This window comes from Drosophila yakuba, chromosome 2L (genome assembly GCF_016746365.2).
Source record: "Drosophila yakuba strain Tai18E2 chromosome 2L, Prin_Dyak_Tai18E2_2.1, whole genome shotgun sequence".
NCBI classification, from domain to species: domain Eukaryota; kingdom Metazoa; phylum Arthropoda; class Insecta; order Diptera; family Drosophilidae; genus Drosophila; species Drosophila yakuba.
In genome coordinates this window covers 2,077,468-2,099,587 of record NC_052527.2, presented here as the reverse complement: position 1 = coordinate 2,099,587, position 22,120 = coordinate 2,077,468, and the positions used below count along the sequence as shown (strand labels likewise).

The 22,120-nt window shown below is 46.4% G+C and overlaps 4 protein-coding genes and 1 non-coding gene across 5 annotated transcripts; 2 read left to right on the top strand and 3 right to left on the bottom strand.

Moving 5' to 3' along the window:
• Nucleotides 1-4,807: 4,807 nt before the first annotated feature.
• LOC6526498 (kinetochore and Eb1-associated basic protein) lies at nt 4,808-7,312 on the bottom strand. Its single transcript, XM_002087573.4, has 4 exons — nt 7,169-7,312; nt 6,799-7,110; nt 6,587-6,733; nt 4,808-6,360 (listed from the first exon to the last, which is right to left on the bottom strand). The coding sequence occupies exons 1-4, from the start codon at nt 7,189-7,191 to the stop codon at nt 5,211-5,213; spliced, it is 1,632 nt and encodes a 543-aa protein (XP_002087609.1). The 5' UTR covers nt 7,192-7,312; the 3' UTR covers nt 4,808-5,210.
• Nucleotides 7,313-8,454: 1,142 nt separating this feature from the next.
• LOC6526497 (E3 ubiquitin-protein ligase Su(dx)) lies at nt 8,455-15,156 on the bottom strand. The gene is made up of 7 exons (XM_002087572.4): nt 14,857-15,156; nt 12,706-12,973; nt 12,501-12,643; nt 11,290-12,438; nt 10,301-11,223; nt 9,999-10,197; nt 8,455-9,938 (listed from the first exon to the last, which is right to left on the bottom strand). The coding sequence occupies exons 2-7, from the start codon at nt 12,872-12,874 to the stop codon at nt 9,669-9,671; spliced, it is 2,853 nt and encodes a 950-aa protein (XP_002087608.1). The 5' UTR covers nt 12,875-12,973; nt 14,857-15,156; the 3' UTR covers nt 8,455-9,668.
• A 391-nt stretch (nt 15,157-15,547) lies between these two features.
• LOC6526496 lies at nt 15,548-16,784 on the top strand. Its single transcript, XM_039371239.2, has 2 exons — nt 15,548-16,431; nt 16,480-16,784. The coding sequence occupies exon 1, from the start codon at nt 15,602-15,604 to the stop codon at nt 16,421-16,423; it is 822 nt and encodes a 273-aa protein (XP_039227173.1). The 5' UTR covers nt 15,548-15,601; the 3' UTR covers nt 16,424-16,431; nt 16,480-16,784.
• A 384-nt stretch (nt 16,785-17,168) lies between these two features.
• On the top strand, nt 17,169-20,557 carry LOC6526495. Its single transcript, XM_002087570.3, has 2 exons — nt 17,169-17,287; nt 17,472-20,557. Exons 1-2 carry the CDS (start codon nt 17,233-17,235, stop codon nt 20,426-20,428), a joined length of 3,012 nt encoding a protein of 1,003 aa, XP_002087606.2. The 5' UTR covers nt 17,169-17,232; the 3' UTR covers nt 20,429-20,557.
• Nucleotides 20,558-21,335: 778 nt separating this feature from the next.
• On the bottom strand, nt 21,336-21,406 carry Trnag-gcc. The gene has a single exon. It is a non-coding gene; the product is annotated as a tRNA-Gly (tRNA).
• Nucleotides 21,407-22,120: the final 714 nt, after the last annotated feature.

Sequence of the window (22,120 nt, the reverse complement as noted above, 5' to 3'; positions counted from 1 at the left end):
AGATTAAGCGGTAGGCATAAAGACAGAGCAGCGGGGATAGAGAGAGACTGGCTCCTTTGAAGGATGTTCTCCTGCCACCCACTTGCTCGGGGAGAGATTTAACAAATTGATTTGCGTTGCGTACCTGGGCCTTGGATTCGGGTTCTCGGCTTAGCCCCGCCCGATAAGCCCCTTTTAGTGGGGATCACTACCCAGCGGAAGTGACGTCAAAGGGGGCATGGCCAGCCCCTTCGGTGTTTCGAGCCTTGTTTTCCTGGCCCTTGTTGCCTGTCACTCCGGCGGGCTTGGCCTTTTATTAGCCGGTCGTATAGAAATGCTAGCTTCATTTATTGCCACGACGAGTACACCAATTTTCCATTAAAATTTCACCCCGACTGCTGCTTGAGCGTGTATGTGTGTATGTGTGTGTGTGCATGTGACAATTGCATTTGCGCATTTCCATTTCCGTTTCCGCTCTGCCATTGCCATGCGGCAGGCGCTTTCTTTTGCTAGCTGCTTTTGGCAGCCACAGCAGCGGCGAACGGCAAGCGCCAAGCGGCCTTGGCCGCACCCACCCACAGCCCATCCCCACTTGGTCGCCATAAATTGCCAGCCGCATCCATTCATATCTTGGACTGCCGCCTGGCTCGCCATGCATCATCGTCAGCGGCATCATCGCCGCCTTGAATTATGCGCCAATAAATTTGTTTGCTGAAAACTCCACCTAAATCGGATTTCCCCTCCCCCCTCATGCGGCATTTAAGTATATATTTAATTATTTTGTGTGCAAATTCGAGACTAATATCTGCAATCCCCTCCATGTGCATTCGCCTGCGAACTTCAAATTAGCGAGCGGCATTCGACTGCCGAGCGGCAACAGTGCGTATGATTAACACTAAATGCGTTCCCTGTCAAAGTGCATAATTTGCATTGCCAATGCGTTGCAGCGAAATGGAAAAAACAGTACGGAAAGTTCGGGGCGGTGCCGTCACATAATTTTGCTTATTTTGGCAATTAGCTGGAAAATTGACGCCTCGAAATCAGAGTTCATTTGCTGGCGAGGGTGGATATAAAGTACCCTTTTCAAAACCACTTTTGTCATACATATTTTACTAAATCACATAATATCATAACGTTATAAAGTGGAAAGTTGTTTTTCAGCGAGGGTGGACCGACGAATAATGGGTAATTGTTGGCTTTCAAAGAGCCCACTAATTATCTGCTTTACGCGACGACAAGTTTATACTCTCCATCAAATAACCACATCCTTGCCAATCTATTTTCCATATCAATCTGTCATTTTAGCGGTCCATAAACAATTGGCTGTAAAAGCGAACGATTTTATGCTCTTGTCACATGATAAACTGCGCTGAAATTATGTTTATTAAACATTGAAAAATGCATCGCAAATCTTCTATGCATAAGTGACACTTACTACCCGCCGGGTGCTTTTTATGGGGCAACGTAACTCAGGGGGCAACTTTGGGACGCGGGGCAAGGGGCAGGGGAAAAGGGGCGGGGGGCAAGGGTCACAGGGCATCTGCATCTGGGTGAAAACTACTAAAGCAACCCACGTGAAAGTTATAACTTGGCATTAAATGCGCAAAACCAAGCGTGGATATCGTGGATACACGGCTCCCTAACACACAAACACACACATTCGCATCTGTATCTGTGGCAATAAAATGCAGTTGAGTGCCACGAAAGGGGGGCGACGGGTGCGGTCGGTGGGCGTGGCTGGCAGGCAGACAGGCAGGCAGGCGGGTCCTGTGAAGATGCTGTTCCTCCAGATGGAACAGACGGGGCAAATGTGTTGCGCATTTCGGTGGCAAAAGTTGCACAAATGTGTGAAAATTGTACAACACAAACAAGCGAAAGGAAACAGGACCCCGGAGCCCTGGAGCCCTAAAGTCCTGGAGCACGGAGCCGGCAGGATCCGGAGCTGGTGGCGAAGCTTCGCAGGACGAGTGTAAAATGCAATTGAAAAATGCCACAGTTTTGCATAAATCAGCAGGAAAGCGCCGAAAATGGTTCACAAACAAGCAGCAACAACAGACCAGGATCCGGCTCAACAACACAATGGGTACGGGGCGGGGCGGTGCGGGGCGGGGTTAGGGTGCGGCAAAGGGAGGAGCAGCAGCAGCAGCAGCAGGAGCAGCCAGGAGTCGCAGAAGCAGCCAGGAGTCGCAGGAGCTGGCAAACATGGCCGCAGGCAACCCGTAAACATGCCCAACATGTCGGCGCTGGTAAAGGGAAAAGTCGGCGAATGGGGGCCACGGACCGCCGCAGATATAATTTACTGATAATGCAATTGCCGTTCGAGCAAACGCACGCGCCACCTGCTGCAGCATCATCCTGGCTATCCTGGTGCCCTCACCCCTCCCCACCATCGTCCTTTTTGCGCTTCGCGTCCTTGTTGCACGCCCGACTAAGCAAGCAACTTCCTAGAGCCGAAAACCGCTGAAATGCGCAAAAAAATTGAGCAATAACAATTACACTCGCCACAACGAAACTTTAATGCACTGCCGCGCAAGTGAAATGTTTAAATAAAATACTATAAATAAGAGTTTAAGCTACAAAATAGGGCCTTTACCAAAAATTCAAGTCCTTACTTAAGGAATTTTTAGAATATTATTTATATCGACTAAAATAGCTGCAAATATATTATTGCATTTGGATAATAAGTTACATTGCAAGAGTGTTGATTTTGCAGTTGTGGTATTGTAATTATATTTTTGTATTATCAAATCATTGGGCCTAAACTAGCATTGGTTTTCCGGCGCAACTGGGCTCATTACAGTAATGCCGGCTGGAAGGATGTGGCCCAGAGTTCCTACAGCCGAGCGGAAGAGCAACTGTCAAATATAGCGAACGCTGCACTAACTGCATAAATATTGCAATCGCATGACTCGACTGGATCGGCTTCATGGGGAAGGGGATGGGGGGGATTGGCGGGATTGGGGGACGCGGACTTGGTCACGCTGCAGTTGACGTTTTTCCCTTTTCGCTACGAGTGGCAACTAAACCGGAGGAGAGGACACATAGAAAACAGTTCAGCCGGCGAGTCATCATCCAGTGGCCACCACCGCTGCGCATACAAATTTCATTCGCTTCCGTCGGGCGATTGCCAAATTAAAGCTGTCGCACTTGAACTTAAAGCGCGGCATCGTCCTTTTTGAAATTAAACAGCAACAATCGTTACTTTCCATTAGTGCCTGGGCGGAAAAAAACAAAGGATGTGGAAGAAATAGTGCTTTTTGATTTTCGGCGATTCCTTCTTTGCGCTGGGAAATTGGCTCGAGCGTTTTTCCCTTAAAAATCGGAGAGTGAATTTCTTTTGTTTGTTTGACAATCGAACGAGTTCGAAAGTTTCCGCATGAACACAGGGCAAGTACAGTGACCTCTCGCTTAATACAACTTGATAATCAAAATGGCTAGAAACCTTGCTAAGTCGATTTGATGGAACACCGAGTGCTGTATTGCTTGCAGCTACATTGAATTAAAGCCAATTTGCTTAAGTAGCACATAGAGGCAATGTAAATATAAATACAAGTACCTTGAAAGGAGCTTACACTGCCGGAGCCTCATGACACTTTCCATTTGCTGGAAGTTCGCTGCTCGGCTAATTAACTCAATTGCAGCTTTTCCGGGCTCGGGCTCCGCAATTCTTCATTAGCTGGAAGTCAAAGTTTACGATATGCGATTATTTCACTCCAGCGAAGCTGTCAGTACTTGGATGCGGATGGGGATGCGGATGCTGCTCCTTTGCGAGTGAGTGACTGGTGTGGCAGCTAGGTGGGTGAGTGTTTGTTTTATGAAGGAAAATAATGTACGATACCACTGCCACACCCACCCAGCTGCCATTTTCCAGAAGCCGCATGCCGCATGCCGTAATTGTTCCAGCCTGACTTTCCCTGCCCAGTTTTAAAGGTGCTGCCGAGCGTTCTTGGCCACGCAGTCGCAGCTACAGTACAACCTACAACTTATGACACACGATGTGTGCCAGATAACTACTATATTTCCAGGTCGGGTCCGGACTAAGTACTCCATGGCATAATCTTGGAATTTGGAGAGCTCCTCCTTGGCACAGACACCACACATTTCTGCACTCGAGGTGTATGTGCTTTTTGCCTCGGTGGCGGCGTGTTGTTATTGTTTAATTTGCGCAAAATTCAGCTTGTTGTGTGTGTTGTTTTTGGCTGGGGAATTTGCATTCGAAATTTTGGCATTGTTTGTCCTAGGAATTCGCATTTCCATTACACTAATTCATGTATTTTATTACACTTGCCTGCTCCGCACTCGCCCAGGCACTCACACTCGGCTGTCGGGAGTTGGATTTGGATTTAAACATTTTGTTGCAGACGAATAATTTATGCAGTTCACTGTTTAATTGCACAGCTCCGTTGGCGGGTGCGGTGCGGTCATAGTTTCCAAGTTTATACTTGTGCCGGGGACTGACGCTGCCTTGCATCTCTTCCAGTTGAGTAATAAGATTATTAGTTCCACTCCGGGGCACAAACACAAACGCATTATAAATCTATCCCCAGCACACGCACACGCATACGCACACAGACGCACGCACGCCCACACAGCCACTCCCCCTCGTTAGGGGACGTCCTTGCTGCAGGACCTCTAAATTAATGCCAATCCACAAGTCTTCCACAACTAAGCAGCAGCCGAGTTCGGCCTTCTGCCTAGCAGCTACTCTGCTGAGTGGAGTTCGGAAAACTAGTTCCATTGCTTTTCCCAGAAAGTGTCAATTGTACTGACACACCTGTTTTAATGGTTCATATTTCACATTTCCCATTATCTACGAAACTAAAGTGACTCCTTAAATATTATTTATTCGACTTGATATGAGTATATGGAGTATTTACAAGGGCAACTTTAAATAACGAAAGGAAAGCGCAAATATACCAATAAAATGGTACTGCAATTTTAAATATTCATGCAAATCGAAGCTAAGCTGCTTAACTTTGCAGCTATTTCCTTTGACTTAGTGTAGCCAAGCTGTCGATGACTCATTTAAATGTCAATTACACGAACTTAAATCCAGGCCAGGACACTGCCGAGACTTTCAGTTGATAAATTCAATTAAATAAATCTGTGAAATTCGAAGAACTACTACTAAGCCAGGAGCTTAGACGGTGGGTTCAGTGTGCAACTTACGTAACACGCAAATATTTGCTTAAATTAACTGGCATTCAATGAGGGATGTGGCTTATGTTCGCTCAAGGGTTTTCCTGGGGCGGCTTAATGTTTAACTGTAGAAGATTTGAATAATTATCCTCATACAGTCGCTGCAGTTGCTCCATACGTTTGTGTAACTGCTTCTGCTCGGGATTTTCGTTCAAATGTAACTGGGTTAAAAGGCCGATATTTCTGTTTCTCAAAACCACGGAGTCGGCCAAGTCTTTTATTTGCTCATTAAAGACTTCAATGCTGTGCTTATTGCCCTCATGACAGCGTTTTAGTTTTAACATGGCGAGGCTCACGAGCTCGGAAAACTCCTGAAGGCGCAGACGATGCAGGTGGAGTTCATGATGGGTCTCTTTCTGAAAATCTAGAAGTCTTGCGAAGTCCTGATTCCCATTCCGCTCGTTTACTTTATCCATGTGCTTGTACCCGGGGAATTCTGACTTGAGGGATGCTTGGTAATTGTTTAAACTTTCCTTCTCTATTTTTATGTTTTTAAACTTCTGTTGCAGGCTCATTACGTCATAAGATGTACCAGATGCCGATGCAAGTTGTTCAATTCTCTGCTTTTCAGAAACAACAGGGAGCACACACATGCCTTCCCCTTTTCGATGCTCGAGGACACCCAACAAGAAATTGAGTAATTCCAGCACATGGGCGATGGCTTGTGTGCTGTTCGGCGTTTGAAGCCAGCTTTTGTTCACCTTTTTGGTGTACTGCAGCTGCTGCAGTGCCTCCATCATCTGCTGCACATAACAATCCCTGCTAAGATGCGAAAATGTTATCCCATTAAAGGCTAGAAGGCGCACTAGTTGTTTCACAAAATCCGAGATAAGCTGACGTAACTGGTAGTCAGTCTTTTTCCGCCATTCCTTTGCAATCTTTTCCAGCTCCCGCCGCAGCAAATCGGTGCGCAGCTCAGTTTTGAAGTCCAACTTTCGCTTTGAGGTGGTCAGCTTGATTGCTTTGCTGGATTCATGAAGCCTTTTCGGATCCTTGGGGTACGAAAATCCCATCTGAGGCACCAGCAGCCTGCTCGATGTATAACTCGTCCTTGGTGGCTTTGTCTTTAGGCGGTCAATGGAAGTTGATGCCAACCGATTGGTTATAGACTCTTGGCGCTCCCGTTCGAGGATCAATTTTGGGCGGATAGGCTGTGGTTCCGAGGATGGTATGAATGCAAAGCTGTTAAAGAGCGGAAATTACTTTAGGCGTTGAAATATAGACTAGGTTTCGTGTGGGGTAAGCTAGTAGCACTTTAATATCTATATGGATTATAAATTAATTATTTGCTGAAATGGGTTATTGTCTACTAAACAGACGGCGTTAAAACTTTTAAATCTTTTCTAAAACTTAAATAATCGACAACGCATTCTTGAGCAATTTCCCTTTAGAAATATCCTTAACACACCTCTTTGAAAGTTCTTGGTTCTCCTGATTGAATTGGGTCGCCAATTTCGAGACAGGCGGTCCTCGATTCTTGGACCTAAGATCCTCCAGTAGTTCCTTTGAACGTTTTGGACGAGGTTCCGAAGAGCGTACGGTTTTGTTCGTACGGCTATTGTGTATAAAATGTAGTTCATTAGAAGTTGGGTCATCGATTAATCATCAATTTCACATTACCGGAGCTCTGGGGTTTTGGGTCCTTCCCAGGTGCGCTGCCTGCCTTGGGATGCCAACAATGCATTTTTCGATTGCACTTTGGAAGCAGAGGAAGATCGAAATAGTGATCTCTCCAGGCGCTGAAGCAATTGATTAGGGCGCTCCAAGCCGAACTCGGCATCGGTGACGATTATGGAAGGTATCCGCATCTCTGGCTTTTTGGGGCTCTGGCAGTTTCGTGGGGTTAGATATCCTTTTCTGGGGGTACACCTACAGGACCTCTGCCTTTCCAGCAATTCCTTGGTGTGCAAGGGTGAGCAACAGCCCGGAGTCCTAGTGGAATATGTCAAAATAAGTATGCAAAATTAAGCAAACTCGTTGCCAAACTCACCGCACATCTGGCGATGTAGCCATAATACTCCTTTTTCGAGCGTTTAATGTAAATGTTCGTAATATTCTTCAGGATATTTACACTTTTTAAATTTCAACAACAACAAGCCAGTGACAACAAACGCTCAGATGTCAATGACGTAACAGCATCTGGCAACGCTGCCGCAAAAGATGGGCAGCACTTGGCGATCAACAGTGGCAGCGCCAAAAAGGATCGATTAAATTATGAAACGAAACGGTTTTTTAAAAGCAAAAGTGAAATCGATTCATGTTCATTTACCAGACAGCTGAAAATAAGTGGCACTCTGCAGCAATTACAAGCAGCGCCCGCCGCTGCCTTTATTAACTTTAAAACTGCATCCATTGAGCAAGGCAACGCGGGCGGTGAGCACATAAATCATGGATGAAAGTGAAAATTGGTTGCACCTACCACGAGCACGGGCTCCCAGGTGGGCGTGCAAGGTGCTGCGTCCGCCGACCCATGACCCCGCCCATTTGCGGCGTAATTACGAAACAATACACGCGTCGGAAGCGAAGCCAGCAGGATGCCAGCCAGAGATTGAGAGGCAGAGGAGCCAGGAGCCCGGAACCTGGAACATGCAGCCAGGAGCATGGGTTCGGGAGCCAGGGGGCCGCAGTGGCGTAGACGCAATCCCCAGAGCTTCGTGAAGGTGTTATTTGCGGGGTCCCCGAATAAACACTTTAAAAAACGTAGGATAAGAAGTCTCATCATATACTCAATACGATGAAAATCCAAAGTCAAGTGGAAAATAGTCTAGCAACCCAATTAGCTTCTTCATCGCAACTAATCACTAGACTTTGAATCCACCACCAAAATCCTCTCAGTGCACCTACACCTGTACACTGTATAGTTTTCTTGTTTTGACTGCTGTGTTTTTGCAATTTAACCGCAATAAATAATGGAGCAGCTTGTTAAATTTGAGCGCACGCCCACCAGGAAGCGCTGGAAAAATGTAGGTTAGACAGCCGAGGATAACGATAGTGATGATGGTGGTTATGATGGCGATGATGATGATGATGATGTTATCAGTGGCCATTGCACTGGCTGACCAAAACGAGACTCGTTTGGTGTGCAAATGCGATTTATACATATGTGATATACATTTTAATTGCGGGGCATTAAAATACAAGTGGGGGCCAAATATGCGCTTAAAATAATTACATTTATTGCCGCATCGCCGATTTGGCAGCCAACTAAGCGAAATCAAACCGCAAATGTCGACACAGCACATCCGAAACGGCCTCAAGTATTTTAAGAACGATGAATTATTTGAGCGGCCATGTATCACTAAATAATTTTGCATTTATTTTATATAATACAGTACACATTGCATTAAACTAAATAAAATCTATTTAATATATAATATATATATTTAATATGTACTCGTACACAATCAACCCTATATACGCCGCACCTCCTAATCCTCCGATTTGTCTTAGTCCGCACTTTTGTGTAGCGTAGTTAATATACGAATCGCTGTCGTCGATCTCTCTTCGCTACCTTTAGTTTTGTTAACAACAATTATTGCTATTTGAATTTATTATTGGTTTAAGTGTATTCCTTTGTTTGTCGTTTAAAATCCTAACGTATTTTGTTTGTTTGCGGTGTTTCAAGTTCTCACGATGTTTCTGTCAGTGTTTGTGTGGATATACATATTTAAAATATAGTTTCTATTTAGATTTCTGTGTATGCTTGATAAACAATTGAACAGCTAAAACAGTTTGCCAGTACACCAAACTCAGTTCGTCAACAATTTGAATTCGGTCGAGTAAACTATTTACAATTGGAGCGTATCAATATAAATTCACCAATAGTGGTTAAAAACATGCAAGCCGGGGCTCGTTGTACAATTGAACTAGAAGCAATCAGAGTGCAATCTTATGGCGAAAACGTAACATTTGGTTGCGATTGCTAAACAGTTTGATATCAGCCAAACGGAGGGATGCCTTTAACAAGCCCAAGTTCAAATTATGAATTTTTTCTGGGAATGGCGGTGCTTACGTTCTTAAAGGCTTAGCTAAACTGGTAGGTGGTTTTATTTATCGGCGTAAAACAAAGACCCAAAGAAATGTATCGACAATTACATTTGAAGATGGTCGTAAAAAAACATTAACAGAAGCGAATCATTTAAACCGTATTTTAAATTTACAGAGCTGTAGATAAATTATGCCTAACAAACTATAAATATCTCTAAAATAGGCTCTCAATACATTCATACATACATCGTGATCAAGTTTCGCGCACTTTTAACAAATATCTCGTTTGATATCGGTAGCGAACATAGGAATAGACAGACAAAAGTGTGTGTTTCGTGTTTACAGTATACAGTAGTAATACATACGTATGTAATAATAATAATAATAACAGTAACTATTTAACGCAACGTGGTCGTCAAATGGAAAGGGGGAGGGGACGGTAAAGCAGGCGCTTAACTGGAATTAAACATTAATCAACAAACCGACCACAAATCGACTGCCACTCATTCCTGGCAGAAGCCCTCAGTCTCCTCGATGGCAAAGGTCAGCTTCTCCACCAGCTGATCGTAGCTCTTGTACGGCGGCAGGTCCAATCGATTGAAGCAGGTGTGCGAGCGTGGCAGCCACGTCTCCTTGCCCACCTTTTCGATGCAGAAGCGCTGTGGCCCGTTGGAGCCCATTAGCTCGGCGAATCCTCCGACCGGCACGCGACACGTGCCCGTCACAAACTGCAGCAGGCGAGCACGCTTCTCGTTATCCGTCTCGCGAACAAACTGCGGAGACAATTACCCGGATTAGCGAAAAGAAGGGCACAAAGCACAAAAGCAACCCACCTGCCAGAACCAGACAACTTGCTTAGAGTTGCGGTTATAGTGCCTATAGATTGTGTTGCGCTGCCAGTCCTCCACGTCCACGTCCTGCATGCCGCATAAAATAAGCTCCAACTCGCGCTCATCAAAGTACTTGAGCCACTCCAGAGGCACCACCTCATTGAAGCCTTCCAGGAACGTCTTTGTCTGCTGCTCAATGCCCCTGTAATAGTAATCAATTAATACCGAGTTAAAAATGCCACCCATTGGGGCAAATATATTGACATTATAATAACATAAGGTCGCTTATCAAATAAAATGCTTACCGCGTCATCCGCCACTCTGTCATGAGTGTGATGTACTCCTCCTTGTTCTCCTCCGTGACCCGCTCTTTCTCCCCGTTCTCCTTCAACTCATGATGGATTATCTGGCCGAGCACTTCGAAGTCCACGCTAAACCAGAGCTCCAATCCGCACTCATCAATGTTGTTATCTTTCACCCAGATAAGCGAGTTGTAGAACTCTGGATCGATCGTCTCGATGTCCTTGATGGTCAACTTCTTGTTCAGCATGCGCTTGTAAAATGGCATTGTGAATCCACTGTAGATAAACCTTCCATGATACAGGGCCATCGCGATAAAGCGACCGATGAACTTGAAGTACTGCAGGTGATCGGGGTTCACGTACGAGGCGGGGTTTATCTGCAGGCTGTAGTTGTTCTTGTTCGCGTACTCAAACAAGCAGTACATGGGATTCAGGACCTCGTGGGAAAGCAAGAAGAACCACTCGCGAGATACTCCACCATAATCCAGTCCCTCCTCGCCACGGAATATGATATAGAGCCGCCTTCGAAGTTCGTATGCCGGCAGACGCATGATCTGGTGGTATGAATCCTCGAACAGGGTTTGTCGCGTCACCGTGATCTTGATGTGCGATGGCAAAGCGTTACTCTGGCACAAGTACCGGAACTGCGACAGCTTCCAGCGGAAACTGCGTTCGTAGGCGCGTGGAACTCCATACACTCCTTTGGCTCCCTTGGGAGCCCCTGGTCGAGGATCCTCGAAGGTGGTTCGCCTCGTATTGTGATCCACGAAGAAGCGCTCACCGGCGGCTGTATAGCGGATTTCCCAGCCGGGTGGAAGCGGGCCCTCGTTGATCAGGCTCACCTCCTGGCCCTGCGTGCGTGGATCCTCCCACTGGGTGGTTCGGTTTTTGTGGTTGACAAAGTACACTCTGTTGTCCGATTGGATCTATTCATAGTAAATTAAAGAATGCGTTCAAATAACTACGTTTTAAAATGTCGACAAACACTTTACCTTCTTCTCCCATCCATCTGGTAGGGGACCCAGTGCATCCTCGTCGTCCTGCGTCACTTGGGCCGTCACCGCCGTTGGCTGCTGCTGCTGCTGGGAGTACAGGTATCGCTGGTTGCCCTGGGACACAACGTGGGCTCGCTGACCCTGCCAGTGCTGGAAGTGCATCAAACGCTCACTATTCGGCCGCTGCCAGGTTGTTTTTCTTGTGTTGTGGTCTACGTAGTAAACGCGACCGCGCCCATCTTTCCTGATCTCCCAGCCCGGGGGCAGCGGCGTTGGTTTCTCCCAGTAGGTGGATCGTGTATTGTGATCTACGTAGTATCTCCGACCATACTGGTCCAGGCGGATTTCCCACCCTGCAGGCAGCGGCTCATCATCCGCTGGTTGTGTCTGCAGTTGCGGATCTGTGCTTTGGCTCACGGGCAGTCCAACGCCTGGCTGTTCAATTGGTGGGCCTGCTACTCCAGGTTGTCCTACTGCTGCTCCTCCACCTGCTGGCAAATAAACAGCTGCTGGTTGTGTATTCTCTGGTAGCGCTCCGTACACTTGGGTTAGAGGACGAGCTAGTGCGGGAGCTGGTGGCTGCTGGGGATACGGAGCTGTCTGCGGCACTGCTGCCCCACTGCCATTGACCATTCTCAGGGGTTGCGGTTGATTCTGGGATTGTTGCTGCTGTTCCCACACCGGGGGCGCCTGCGTAGATCTCCTTTGATCTCCAGATCCATTAGGCAAAGGAGAGCGGCTTTCTCCGCCGTTGCTATTTCCACTGCTAGAGCGTAGTCGCATCCGTGCCCGTACTCCACCGTAGATCATGCAACTTCGTCCGGCGGCCGCATCACTGACCACCGACGGATTGACTGCCTGGACGGGTGGATTGCCATTCTGTTGGCCACCTACTGGCTGAATCTGCAGCTTGCTCATATCAAGTTTGAGGCCATTGAGGATGGCCACTAGCTCGCCGCTTTTCGTCTGGCGATTGTCCGACTTGCTGGTCACGAACAGATCGATGGTCAGCTCAAGGAACTCGCACCGCCCATTGTAATGCTGCAGAATGTGCGCCAGGTTAATGATCCGCTCTCCAAGCATGGCATCTTTACGGAAACTGGAGTGATCCAGCACTTTGAAGTGGAGCGTTGAATTGGGTGTGATCTACCGACGATAAACCAGGTGGATATTACAAATAATTGGTTATTGTTATTTTTTCTACTCACCAGCACTGTGAATTCCTCATTCCACTTGGGCAAATAGCTGTTCTTCACCAGGTCTGTTTTCCGTTTGCTTTTGCTGTCAATCAAGAGCTCCACGTAGGGATTTGGCTTGAGGAAGCCATTGTTGCGCAGCGAAGCCTCCTCGACTGAAAGGATTTCGGGGCATTATTGATTGAACAGAATGTTTCACTTTCTTTTGTTTGCTCACTTGTCACGCTTAATTGATGATATCCTTGATTGCCGCTCCCACTGGCCCCCGCCCCCGCTACCGAACTGGAAGTGGGCGTGGGGCTAGCGGATCCCGCTCCATTCACCGTCTGCCCGGCTTCCATGCCGCCGGAAGCTGCACCCGCTGGCAGCCCATTTCCATCGGCCATTTAGTGGCTGAGTGTGTGAGTGCTCCTGGTGCTCCGCCTCCTCCTCCGCGTTGTATTCCTCCCTCTGGGTGACCTTCACCACCGCGGGGAGCTGTCGTTCTGAAAGAGAAAGCGAGTATTGAGTATGGTGGTGTCGACTATTGGTGGTGGAAAGTATCGAATGGGAAATTGCGTGTTCTGGAGCTGATAAGATAAGTCCGGAACACGGTCTACATACGTAAATGGTTTATCAATACCCGAAAATGTACAACGCTGTTGAACAGCGAGCTTTTATATAGTGGAAATAACTTTTCACACTGTTGTTAGAGAACAGAATATTAAATATGTTTACCAAAAGAGTTTTAGCTGCACAGTGTAATATTGGAACTTGAAGTGATTTACTAAGCACTTTTTACGTGTTATGCAGTTTCCCTTAGTCGCATTTAATTCTTGTCTACTTAAGCACCTAATCTTGGGAGGAGATAATGCCAGCTCTATATCATTATGAAAGCGACTATCCGCAGATAAGATATGGCCTGTTAAGCTTTGTGTATTATACATATAGTGTAAACGACAGTATGACAACAAAACTGTTTGCAAATAGGCCTTCACTTTTTTGGTGATATAAACAAAATATGGGCTGCAAAATAGGCGGTTACTCAATAGATGGGAAAATAATAATACTCCTATAGAAAAATTATGTTATTTATATTCCAAAACTAAACGAAATGTACTTCATTCCAAGCGCGATTAATCATTGGCAACTGAATATTAAAATACAGAGTAAGGTTTTTTTTTACAGAATATGGACGCCAAAGATTAAAGCGAAGGGAGCTTTAAATTTTGTAGAAATTCCCTCGGATAATTTTACTGATAAGAGCACTTGATTCCATGGACTTTACACTTCTGGGAAGCACCGTATTATGGCCTATTAATTTCCTCCATAATTTGCGACTGTCACGGGTGTGTGCGTGTGTGTTTCCCTGTACTTTTTCGAACACACTCTGCGCCGATTGCTGGTCATCCATAATTTTGATAGCAAACACCCCGACTCACAATAGATTGTATAATAATGTTGCCATGTGAGTCATCGACAACACGAAAAGAAAACGGCAAGTGAATTCAGTTTCAATTGTTGAATGGCTATTGCATATTGATTGTGTGCAGGAAACAACATGGTCGATATGGCGATACACAAACCAAGAAATACAATAAGTAAGTTTGTTATATACTATAGTTCGGGTTGAAATCGCATTGCTTCTTCGCTTTGCTTATCAACACGCTGATAGTCACATTTTTCTCGCTGTGTACCGCTTGCGATTTCCCTTTTGCTTGGCTTTTCACTTTATTAATTTGCCCAGAACACGTGAGCAAGTCCAGCTTGTTTACCATTAGTGTTTACTCATCAGGTTCTGTGGCCAGATTGAAATCGATTTCCAGAGGCTTTGCATGGATCTCAACGGGACACATTCCTCCGAGCAATTAGCACACACTTTCCGGCTCATTTCGCCTATCATTCGAGTGCTTATCAGTGGGGCGGATGAACAAAGGGGAGCTATCTGGTGGGGCAGCCGGAGCAACAGCAACAGCTGTCAATAAGTCTAGAATGCACTTTCCGCTGGTGGAGCGTGGTGGCGGAGGGGGAAGGCGCTTGAGGGGAACTTGAACTTCCTTGAATTATCGACCGCAGGGCTTAGTCACCCACACAGCGGCACTACGCTATACCACATATATATATATATAGATATATATGTATATCCGTGGTCATGTAACGCACGCCAAAAAAAAAAGGTAACTACCTCTCCCACTCCCACTCCTTCTGTGGGTGGGCGTGTGTGTGTGTGAGTGCTTGTAATTGAGGCAAAGGTCGCGACTTCCGTCCCGCTCGCACTCGCTGCCGCCGCTCTACCGCTGGCGAATTCCAATGCGAGAGGCGTTCCTTATTGTTTTTAGCGATTTCGGGGGGTTTCTCTCCTCCGTTTTCCTTTCTACCTGCGCCTTACCTTCTGCTGCTGCTTCTTCTTCTGGCTCTGGGGCTCCTACAACTTGCGCCTGTGTGTGTGATTGTTGTCTCCTGTGTGCGGCTGCATGTGTGTGTGTGTGTGCGGGATTCTTAATTGAGTTTCCCGGACCACGAAACTGATGGCTGAATTATTGCACTAGTTGGCGCTGCCGCCCTCGCTGTGATCCACGTAATCGCGAGTAGTTGATATCGCTGCACTAATTGTTTATTTGTTATTTTGTTTCGCTTGCAAGCAGCAATTTCTAGAGCTGCAACTTTGTACGATGTTTTTCGATACTACTGATACTGCCACTCAGTGCGGCAATCGATATTCTCCAGTAGCGTGGCAAGGCTTGTACGCTACCTTCATTTGGGTTGGAGTATTCGCTAAATTGCCAGCTTACGTGTTTATTCAGAGTTGCCGTACTAACTAAAAAAGGGAGCAGCGAACCAGATTTGAAAAAGACCGCAAAAAATCATAAGAAATACAAATTTATTGCCCGCAGTCAATGAAAACGAAGGTAAATAATGAAACGCAAAGTTATGCACCAACTAGTACTTTTAGTCTCCCCGATTTTATTTTAATCTAAGTTTATTTCTCTATAATCTAGCAGGTCCATTAATATTCATTAGTCAATTGCGTTGCTCATTGAATTTCTATTAATGTTATTTAATGAGGCGCCTATATAAAAGCGCGGATTCAGTGCGTCAAATAACATCGTGTTTGGCGGTAAACAGTGCTAACAATGCTGAAATACGCTTTGCTGTGTGGGCTTCTTGCTTTAAATTTGTCCGGAGCTTTGGCAGAATCCGATATGATTTGTCGTTTGACGGACGCTCCTAGCCAGTGCGGAGCATTCTGTCTGTCCGCACTCGCGCCCGTGTATAATACATTGAGAATTCCCCACAATCTGGCGAACTCCAGTTATTCAAGCAAGGCTAATGAGGTCCTGGTGGGACAGCACACGCTGGAAAGCCAATTGACTGCTCTGCAGGATAACCAAGCAAGCATTAAAGTCGCACTGACTTCTCTGCAGGATATGCTGGCAAGCATTAAAGTCCCACTGGATGCCCAAGCAAGATATCTGGCTAACAATGAACAGAACTTTACTAAACGACTTGATGGCTTGGAAAGCAGACTTTCGGACCAGGAGGCAAAAGTCTTAAAAGGGGTAACCAAAATAAAATACGTCGGATTCCAGCGAATTGGCTCAAAATACTATTACATAGAGCAAGAATCCCCAAAGAACTGGTCCGTTGCTGCAGAAACTTGTCGCAGTATGGGAGGTAATCTGGCGGATATTAGGGACGCTGCAGATCTAGCCGCCATTCAGCTGAATCTCAAGGTGAAGACGAATTACTGGCTGGGAATCAGCGACTTGGCCAACAAGAACCAATTTATATCCTTATCCACGGCCAAGAAGGTTCCCTATTGGCATTGGGTCGGGATGTTATGTGGTTCCACTACCAATCCACCTAACTGCAACTGTGTGGTCCTACGCGATGGGAAAATGTACGCTGACGGATGCTACCGTAACAACCTGTTTATTTGCCAGACAGAGGGCTAAGACTTAAGGTAAAAGAAGAGTTTGTATGCAAATAATGTAAATTTCAATATATTCAGGTCTATAATTGTATACATGAGAGTGGATATATGGACATAGAATGATAGAACGAGATGGCCAATGCATACAACAAGATTAGCGCGAATTAGATTGGGAATTGTCTCTTCTGGGAAATGGGAAATGTCTTTTCTGCCAGTGGTTGAGTTAGTTGAAATTAGACGACGAGTGCAGTCGCATTGAAAAGAAAAATAAATATTGTTTTGTTTAATTTTTGCTGGATATATATGTATGTATATTGTTACTGGGTTGTATATGTATTTGATTAAAACAAAATATAATAAAACCTGTGCTGATGTCGTAACAACTGTGCTCTTTTATTTAATCCCTCAGGCCTTCATTAGCTTATGTCTATTACTTTATGGTTACTAAATTTACCAGTTTCACGTTATATTGCACTTTTGTCCAAACAAACTGCGCACAAAAAGTGAAATTTCCTTGATTCTCCGATCTTTCCAGTAGCACAAAAACTATTTGTTTAAACAATTATTAGCACTCGTTTTAAATACGAGCACTGAGAGCAGAGAGGACAAGAAAATCGGTCATATACTGTGTTGTTTGTTCGCTTTCGGACTTTTTCACACATTGTCCGAGTTTCAGAGAACGCGGTTCAAAGTGAAAATTATCAAAATTTAATGTGCCGACCGCTCTGGATCCGCAGTCATTCGTGTCGCGGGCTTCGAACGGAGCAGATCGGAAGTTACGACTACGGACTGCGCACCACGGGCGGAAGGATTACGCGAAAAGGATACGCGATGAGGGAGCTGCTGGTTTACGCGTTGGTCGCGGGCTTGTTTTACTTTTCCGAAGGTAAACTCCGCCAGGCAGTGAATTGTGACAGAACTATACATAATGTATCCATCAGTTTTGGTTTTCCTAATTTTAAAGGAACTTTTTCATGAATTTGTTATCATAACTAACTTAGAAAGTGCTTTTACCCATGCTAATTTGTGTACATAACTCCTTTTTCCATTTCTGCACTTGCTCAACCCAGGCAAACCGTGCCCTGAAAAGACACGCCCCCACAAAACCCGCTGCGACGCCTTCTACAAGTGCCGGGAACTGCCCTCCAACTCGCACGTTTGGATTCCGGTGAAATGCAACGAGGGACTGGTGTTCGAGTCCAGTTTGGGCAGCTGCGTTCTGCCTGGCGAGGATTGGGAGTGCATCACCCCGAGCGAGATGAGCTCCACGCAGTCGCCTGGAAGGCCAGACGCGGACATACTGATAGTCAACGACATGGATGAGGCGGGTCTGCTGTTGAGCGAGTCCAGCCACAAGGACGATGGCACCGTGGAAATAGTTCTGGACTCCAAACTGAGCAGTGAGGAGAACGACGATAATGAGGAGGCGGCCAAAAACAAGCCGCCACCGAACGAGGACATGGACATCTCTTCTAGTCACAATTTCGACTCGAGTGGCGATGGGGAACTGGTAGAACTGGATTCTCCCGCTGGTCTGAAGCCTGAGAACCGTGAGGAGGTGGCTTCCAGCAGTATGGAGCACCAAACAGAGGTGGAAAAGCTGAGAACGGAACTCAAGCAGGTGGCTGGTATCAGCGAAATAGCCAAGCCAGGATCCCCGATCGATCCCAGTTTGACTGCTCACCTGCAGAGATTATCCCAACTGATTGATGGACTGCAGCAGACCTACCAGAAGACAGATAAACCTCAGACGGAAATGCGCCCAGACCAGTTGAATGCCTTCCTGGCGCACTTCGACATAAAGAACCGGTATGAGATGATGAACCCCATGGAACAGACCTCCTCCACGATCACCACCACCAGCAGTACCACAGAAGCACCCAAAGCAACACCAAGGCTACCGCAACCCACCTCGAACAAGACCCGTCTGCAGGAGCACCTGAGCCGCCATCGCCTGGAGCCGGAGACGAAACTAATGCTCAGCAACGCAGTGCCTTACTCCGCGCATGGGACCACGGGACAGGGATATGCCAACTCCCAAATAGTGGTGAATCGGCCCGAAGGCTCTGTGATGTTTGCCCTGCCGCCCAATTACGGAATGAGCCAGGAGCAGGGCTCCTATGTCAACCACCATCCCGCTCAGAGTCACGAGTACAGCGATCATGAGCCCAAGATATCGGAGGACACCTTGAAGACGGTTCTGGAACTGTCCAAGCAGATGATAGCTGCACAAAACCTGCCCAAGGTGCTGCCCAATCCGAGCTTCAATGGTGCCTATTACCAACCCATCCTGCAACCTGTTTTCATGTCACCCCAGGGCAATCCCTTCCAGCAGTACTACGGCATGCCGCCCCCCTTAAATCCGCACTACATGCAGCACACGAAGCACTCTTCTGGAGGCAGTTCTTCGAATAATGGCTACAACAAGCCCAGCACCACCATTATTCACAACAATGTTATACCTGTTCACCTATCCAGCACGAGTTCGGGGGAAAAGGAGGTGCTGGACACGTATGGCAATAGTTTGGGCATATACCCCAGCATGGATAAGCATGTGACCGCCAGCCAGGCCAGTGGCATGGAGTACATGACCACAGCTCGGCCGGTTACGATCGCAACGACGGCCAGCACCTACTCCGCCCAGTATGGATCCCAGTCCCCGTTTGCCAGTGACTACACCTTGACCACCCCGCGACCCTTTGAGCAGCAACCATCAGCCGCCACAGTGGCCACCTACTACACTCCCAGTCCGCATCTGGGTGAGCACAACGCCAATAGGGTATACCAACCCACCGAGTCGTATCCCACGATGAATATGCCACGACCCATGGACATGTTTCCAGGACAAATCGATGCGGACAGGGTGAGCATACGACCCAATTCGCAGAAAATCGAAAGCATGGAGATGGACGAAGACATGATTAAGGCCACCTATCAAAGTGGCTCTGGAATTGGGAATGGCAACGGGAATGGGAACACTCTTCCTCACGTACTGACCTACAGCAGCGACATGAGCCAGCAATTAGCACCTTCGAATGGCTATCTGGAGCAGAGTTATAGCCACCAGCAGCCGCAGCACCACCATCATCCATATATGCCCAGGCCCAGGCCCAGACCCACGATGAGCAGCAGTATTTATAGTGACTCGGATGGCAATATGGAGATGAGCATGTTCACCAGCAGTCCGAATCTCAATCCGTTCAAGGGCGGCAGCGTGAAGTACCCAGGGAGTACTTCGCCCAATGGCCAGCTGGTAAACTTCAATGGGAACTTCATCAGCCTGGATGTCTTCCAGAAATCCATACTCCCCCTGATGACCAAGTCGCCGTCCGCCCTTAATGAGCTGGGAAACGTGGAGGTCATCACCTGTCAGGCGGGCGTAAGGCAGCCCAATCAAACTGACTGCACGCGATATTTCGTTTGCAGCAAAAAGGATGGCAAGGTCCTGTCCTACTCCTGTCCGCCTTACACTGCCTTCAATAAGCAGACCAGGATTTGCGATGCCCCCACCTATGCACAGTGCAGCAATGTGATTCCAGCCTTCAATGGCTACACCATAGATAGCAATCGGAGGCTCCAGATGGACGCCATCAAGATGCTGAGTGAGGCCAAGAGAAGGCAGGAGGCTGCCTTGAAGGCCCAGAGCATAGCCAATCTGCTCCAGCAATACGGAAGCACTCAGCAGGCGCAACCGGGCATTTCCTCCAACGTAGAGAGTGATCCACTGGACTCGTATGTGGTCAGCCTGCCAGAAGTCAGTCTGGCCACCACCACCACCAGCAGACCCACCATCATCCAGAGCAGTAGTAACGTGAGTAGTGGTGGATCGTCGACTCCCGCAAAGAAGAGGAAGTACTACTGCAAGGAGGGCGATAAGATACCGGACCAGACATCCATATCCAGCTACTTTGTGTGCTACAAGAACGCCCAGGGTCAGATGAAGGGCCACAAGATGAGCTGCTCCAAGAGCCTGCTCTTCTGCCCCAAGACCCTCATGTGCACCCTCGCATCCAAGTGCACCGACTAAGCCGTTCCAAATTGTTGAGAATTTTTCCACATTTGCCACCTTAAGTTACTTGCCTAGACGCTAAGTTATTTATTCTAGTTTTAGTTGAGACCGAAACGAGACCTATTAAACTTCTGAAAACCCAAAAAATGTATCTGTGTGTTTGTTTTCTTTTTTGGGAAAGTTTCTCGGCTTGTTCTAGAGCGAATAAGACCTTGCCCTTCCGGTTTCTGGGCTTCAGCTGGAAAAACTGACCTTCTTAAATGGCCCTCCGAACGTGATATATGCCAGGCGGTCACTAAAACCCAGTGGCGGATTTATGTTAAATATAATAATATTTATATAATATAATAAAACATTGATAAGTTGAAAGAAAAACTTGTTTTTATTTTAAAGTATGAAGTAATTGGTTTAAAATATACAAACCACGAGTAGTACCCATTTGGTTTTAATATTTAAAACCGGTTAGAAAAGAGTCATACTAGAAATTGCAACATTCGAACAATATAATATTTATCACACTAATGATGGATTATAAAATAACCAACAGTTCCCACACCAAATAATTCAAAGCGACATGCTTTCCTTACTCTTAGAGTTGATTCCGTCCCTGTTTTTGGTCACTGACCAAGGCATCTAAAATGATTTTCACTTTTTTAATGGCTACATGAATATTTTACTTGTTTGTTTTTAGTGCGCTGCCCAAATGGTCATTATTACATGAAACACTTGACATTTACGCTCGTACGGCCAAGATCTAGTTTAATTATAAACTCGCAAGAGTAGCATAAAAAGTGAGTGCGAATGTACCGTGTTCTCTCTGGTTAACAGTGCTACAAATTTGCAAGTATTAATAAATGTGATTTACGCGAAAATAACTTGAAAATTTAAGGTTGTAGACAGTTAAGTATTTAGTAAAAAAAAACGTTGCATCGGCCGGGAATCGAACCCGGGCCGCCCGCGTGGCAGGCGAGCATTCTACCACTGAACCACCGATGCTTGGGAGTTGGCAGTCAAATTGTAAATATGTGTTATGCTGACGAACTGATCATTCTTCACACATATGGGCTCAGTTTATAAATAGATTCTAAGTATATTTGCATTCGCTCTAACTTATCACTAAACGGTAACGTCAAAACTCAGATTATTAATGCCAAAAATATTTGCATGAAAGGAGTGAGGGCTTAACATTTGACGAAAACTAACCTCAAGCTTAACCCGGGTGTCTTTCTAGACTTTCTTCTGATTCTTGCATTTCACTTTCATCTTTGCCTTCCGAGAGACATTACCCAACAAACCACGAAGATGCTGCATTTGACCCTGCCCATGCCGGAGAGATTTGGATTTTGGCGCGCGTGGCCCTATAGAAAGTGACAGTTTTAGTGCGCACTTCTAGGTAAAATCCACTTTCTCCTTCTACCGCACTCAGGCCCTTCCGTGCTATCCATACTCTAATTAGTTGCTAATAATTGTTTAAATGCAGACGCACAACACTTGACTCGATGAGCACGCGTTTGATGGCTAGAAATTGTTGATTGGTGGTACCCAGTAATTTGACACTCACGCTCCACCAAACTCTCACTGAGCCATATATACTGCATATATCTGGCCAGAAGAAACCTCGGACCTCGGACGGTACAGTTCACAGAAGGGGGTCTTGCGTAACCCTCCTTGAGTTCATTGGCACTCCTTGGAGTCGCGTTACTGCAGTTG

Coding starts and splice junctions, on each gene's coding strand:
- LOC6526498 (XM_002087573.4), bottom strand. CDS start 7,191: ATGGCTACATCGCCAGATGTGCG. Junction 7,111..7,168: donor GCTACATCGCCAGATGTGCG/GTGAGTTTGGCA, acceptor ATATTCCACTAG/GACTCCGGGCTGTTGCTCAC. Junction 6,734..6,798: donor CCCAAAACCCCAGAGCTCCG/GTAATGTGAAAT, acceptor TATACACAATAG/CCGTACGAACAAAACCGTAC.
- LOC6526497 (XM_002087572.4), bottom strand. CDS start 12,874: ATGGCCGATGGAAATGGGCTGCCAGCGGGTGCAGCTTCCGGCGGCATG. Junction 12,644..12,705: donor TCATCAATTAAGCGTGACAA/GTGAGCAAACAA, acceptor AAATCCTTTCAG/TCGAGGAGGCTTCGCTGCGC. Junction 10,198..10,300: donor ACAGAGTGGCGGATGACGCG/GTAAGCATTTTA, acceptor TTACTATTACAG/GGGCATTGAGCAGCAGACAA.
- LOC6526496 (XM_039371239.2), top strand. CDS start 15,602: ATGCTGAAATACGCTTTGCTGTGTGGGCTTCTTGCTTTAAATTTGTCC.
- LOC6526495 (XM_002087570.3), top strand. CDS start 17,233: ATGAGGGAGCTGCTGGTTTACGCGTTGGTCGCGGGCTTGTTTTACTTT. Junction 17,288..17,471: donor CTTGTTTTACTTTTCCGAAG/GTAAACTCCGCC, acceptor TGCTCAACCCAG/GCAAACCGTGCCCTGAAAAG.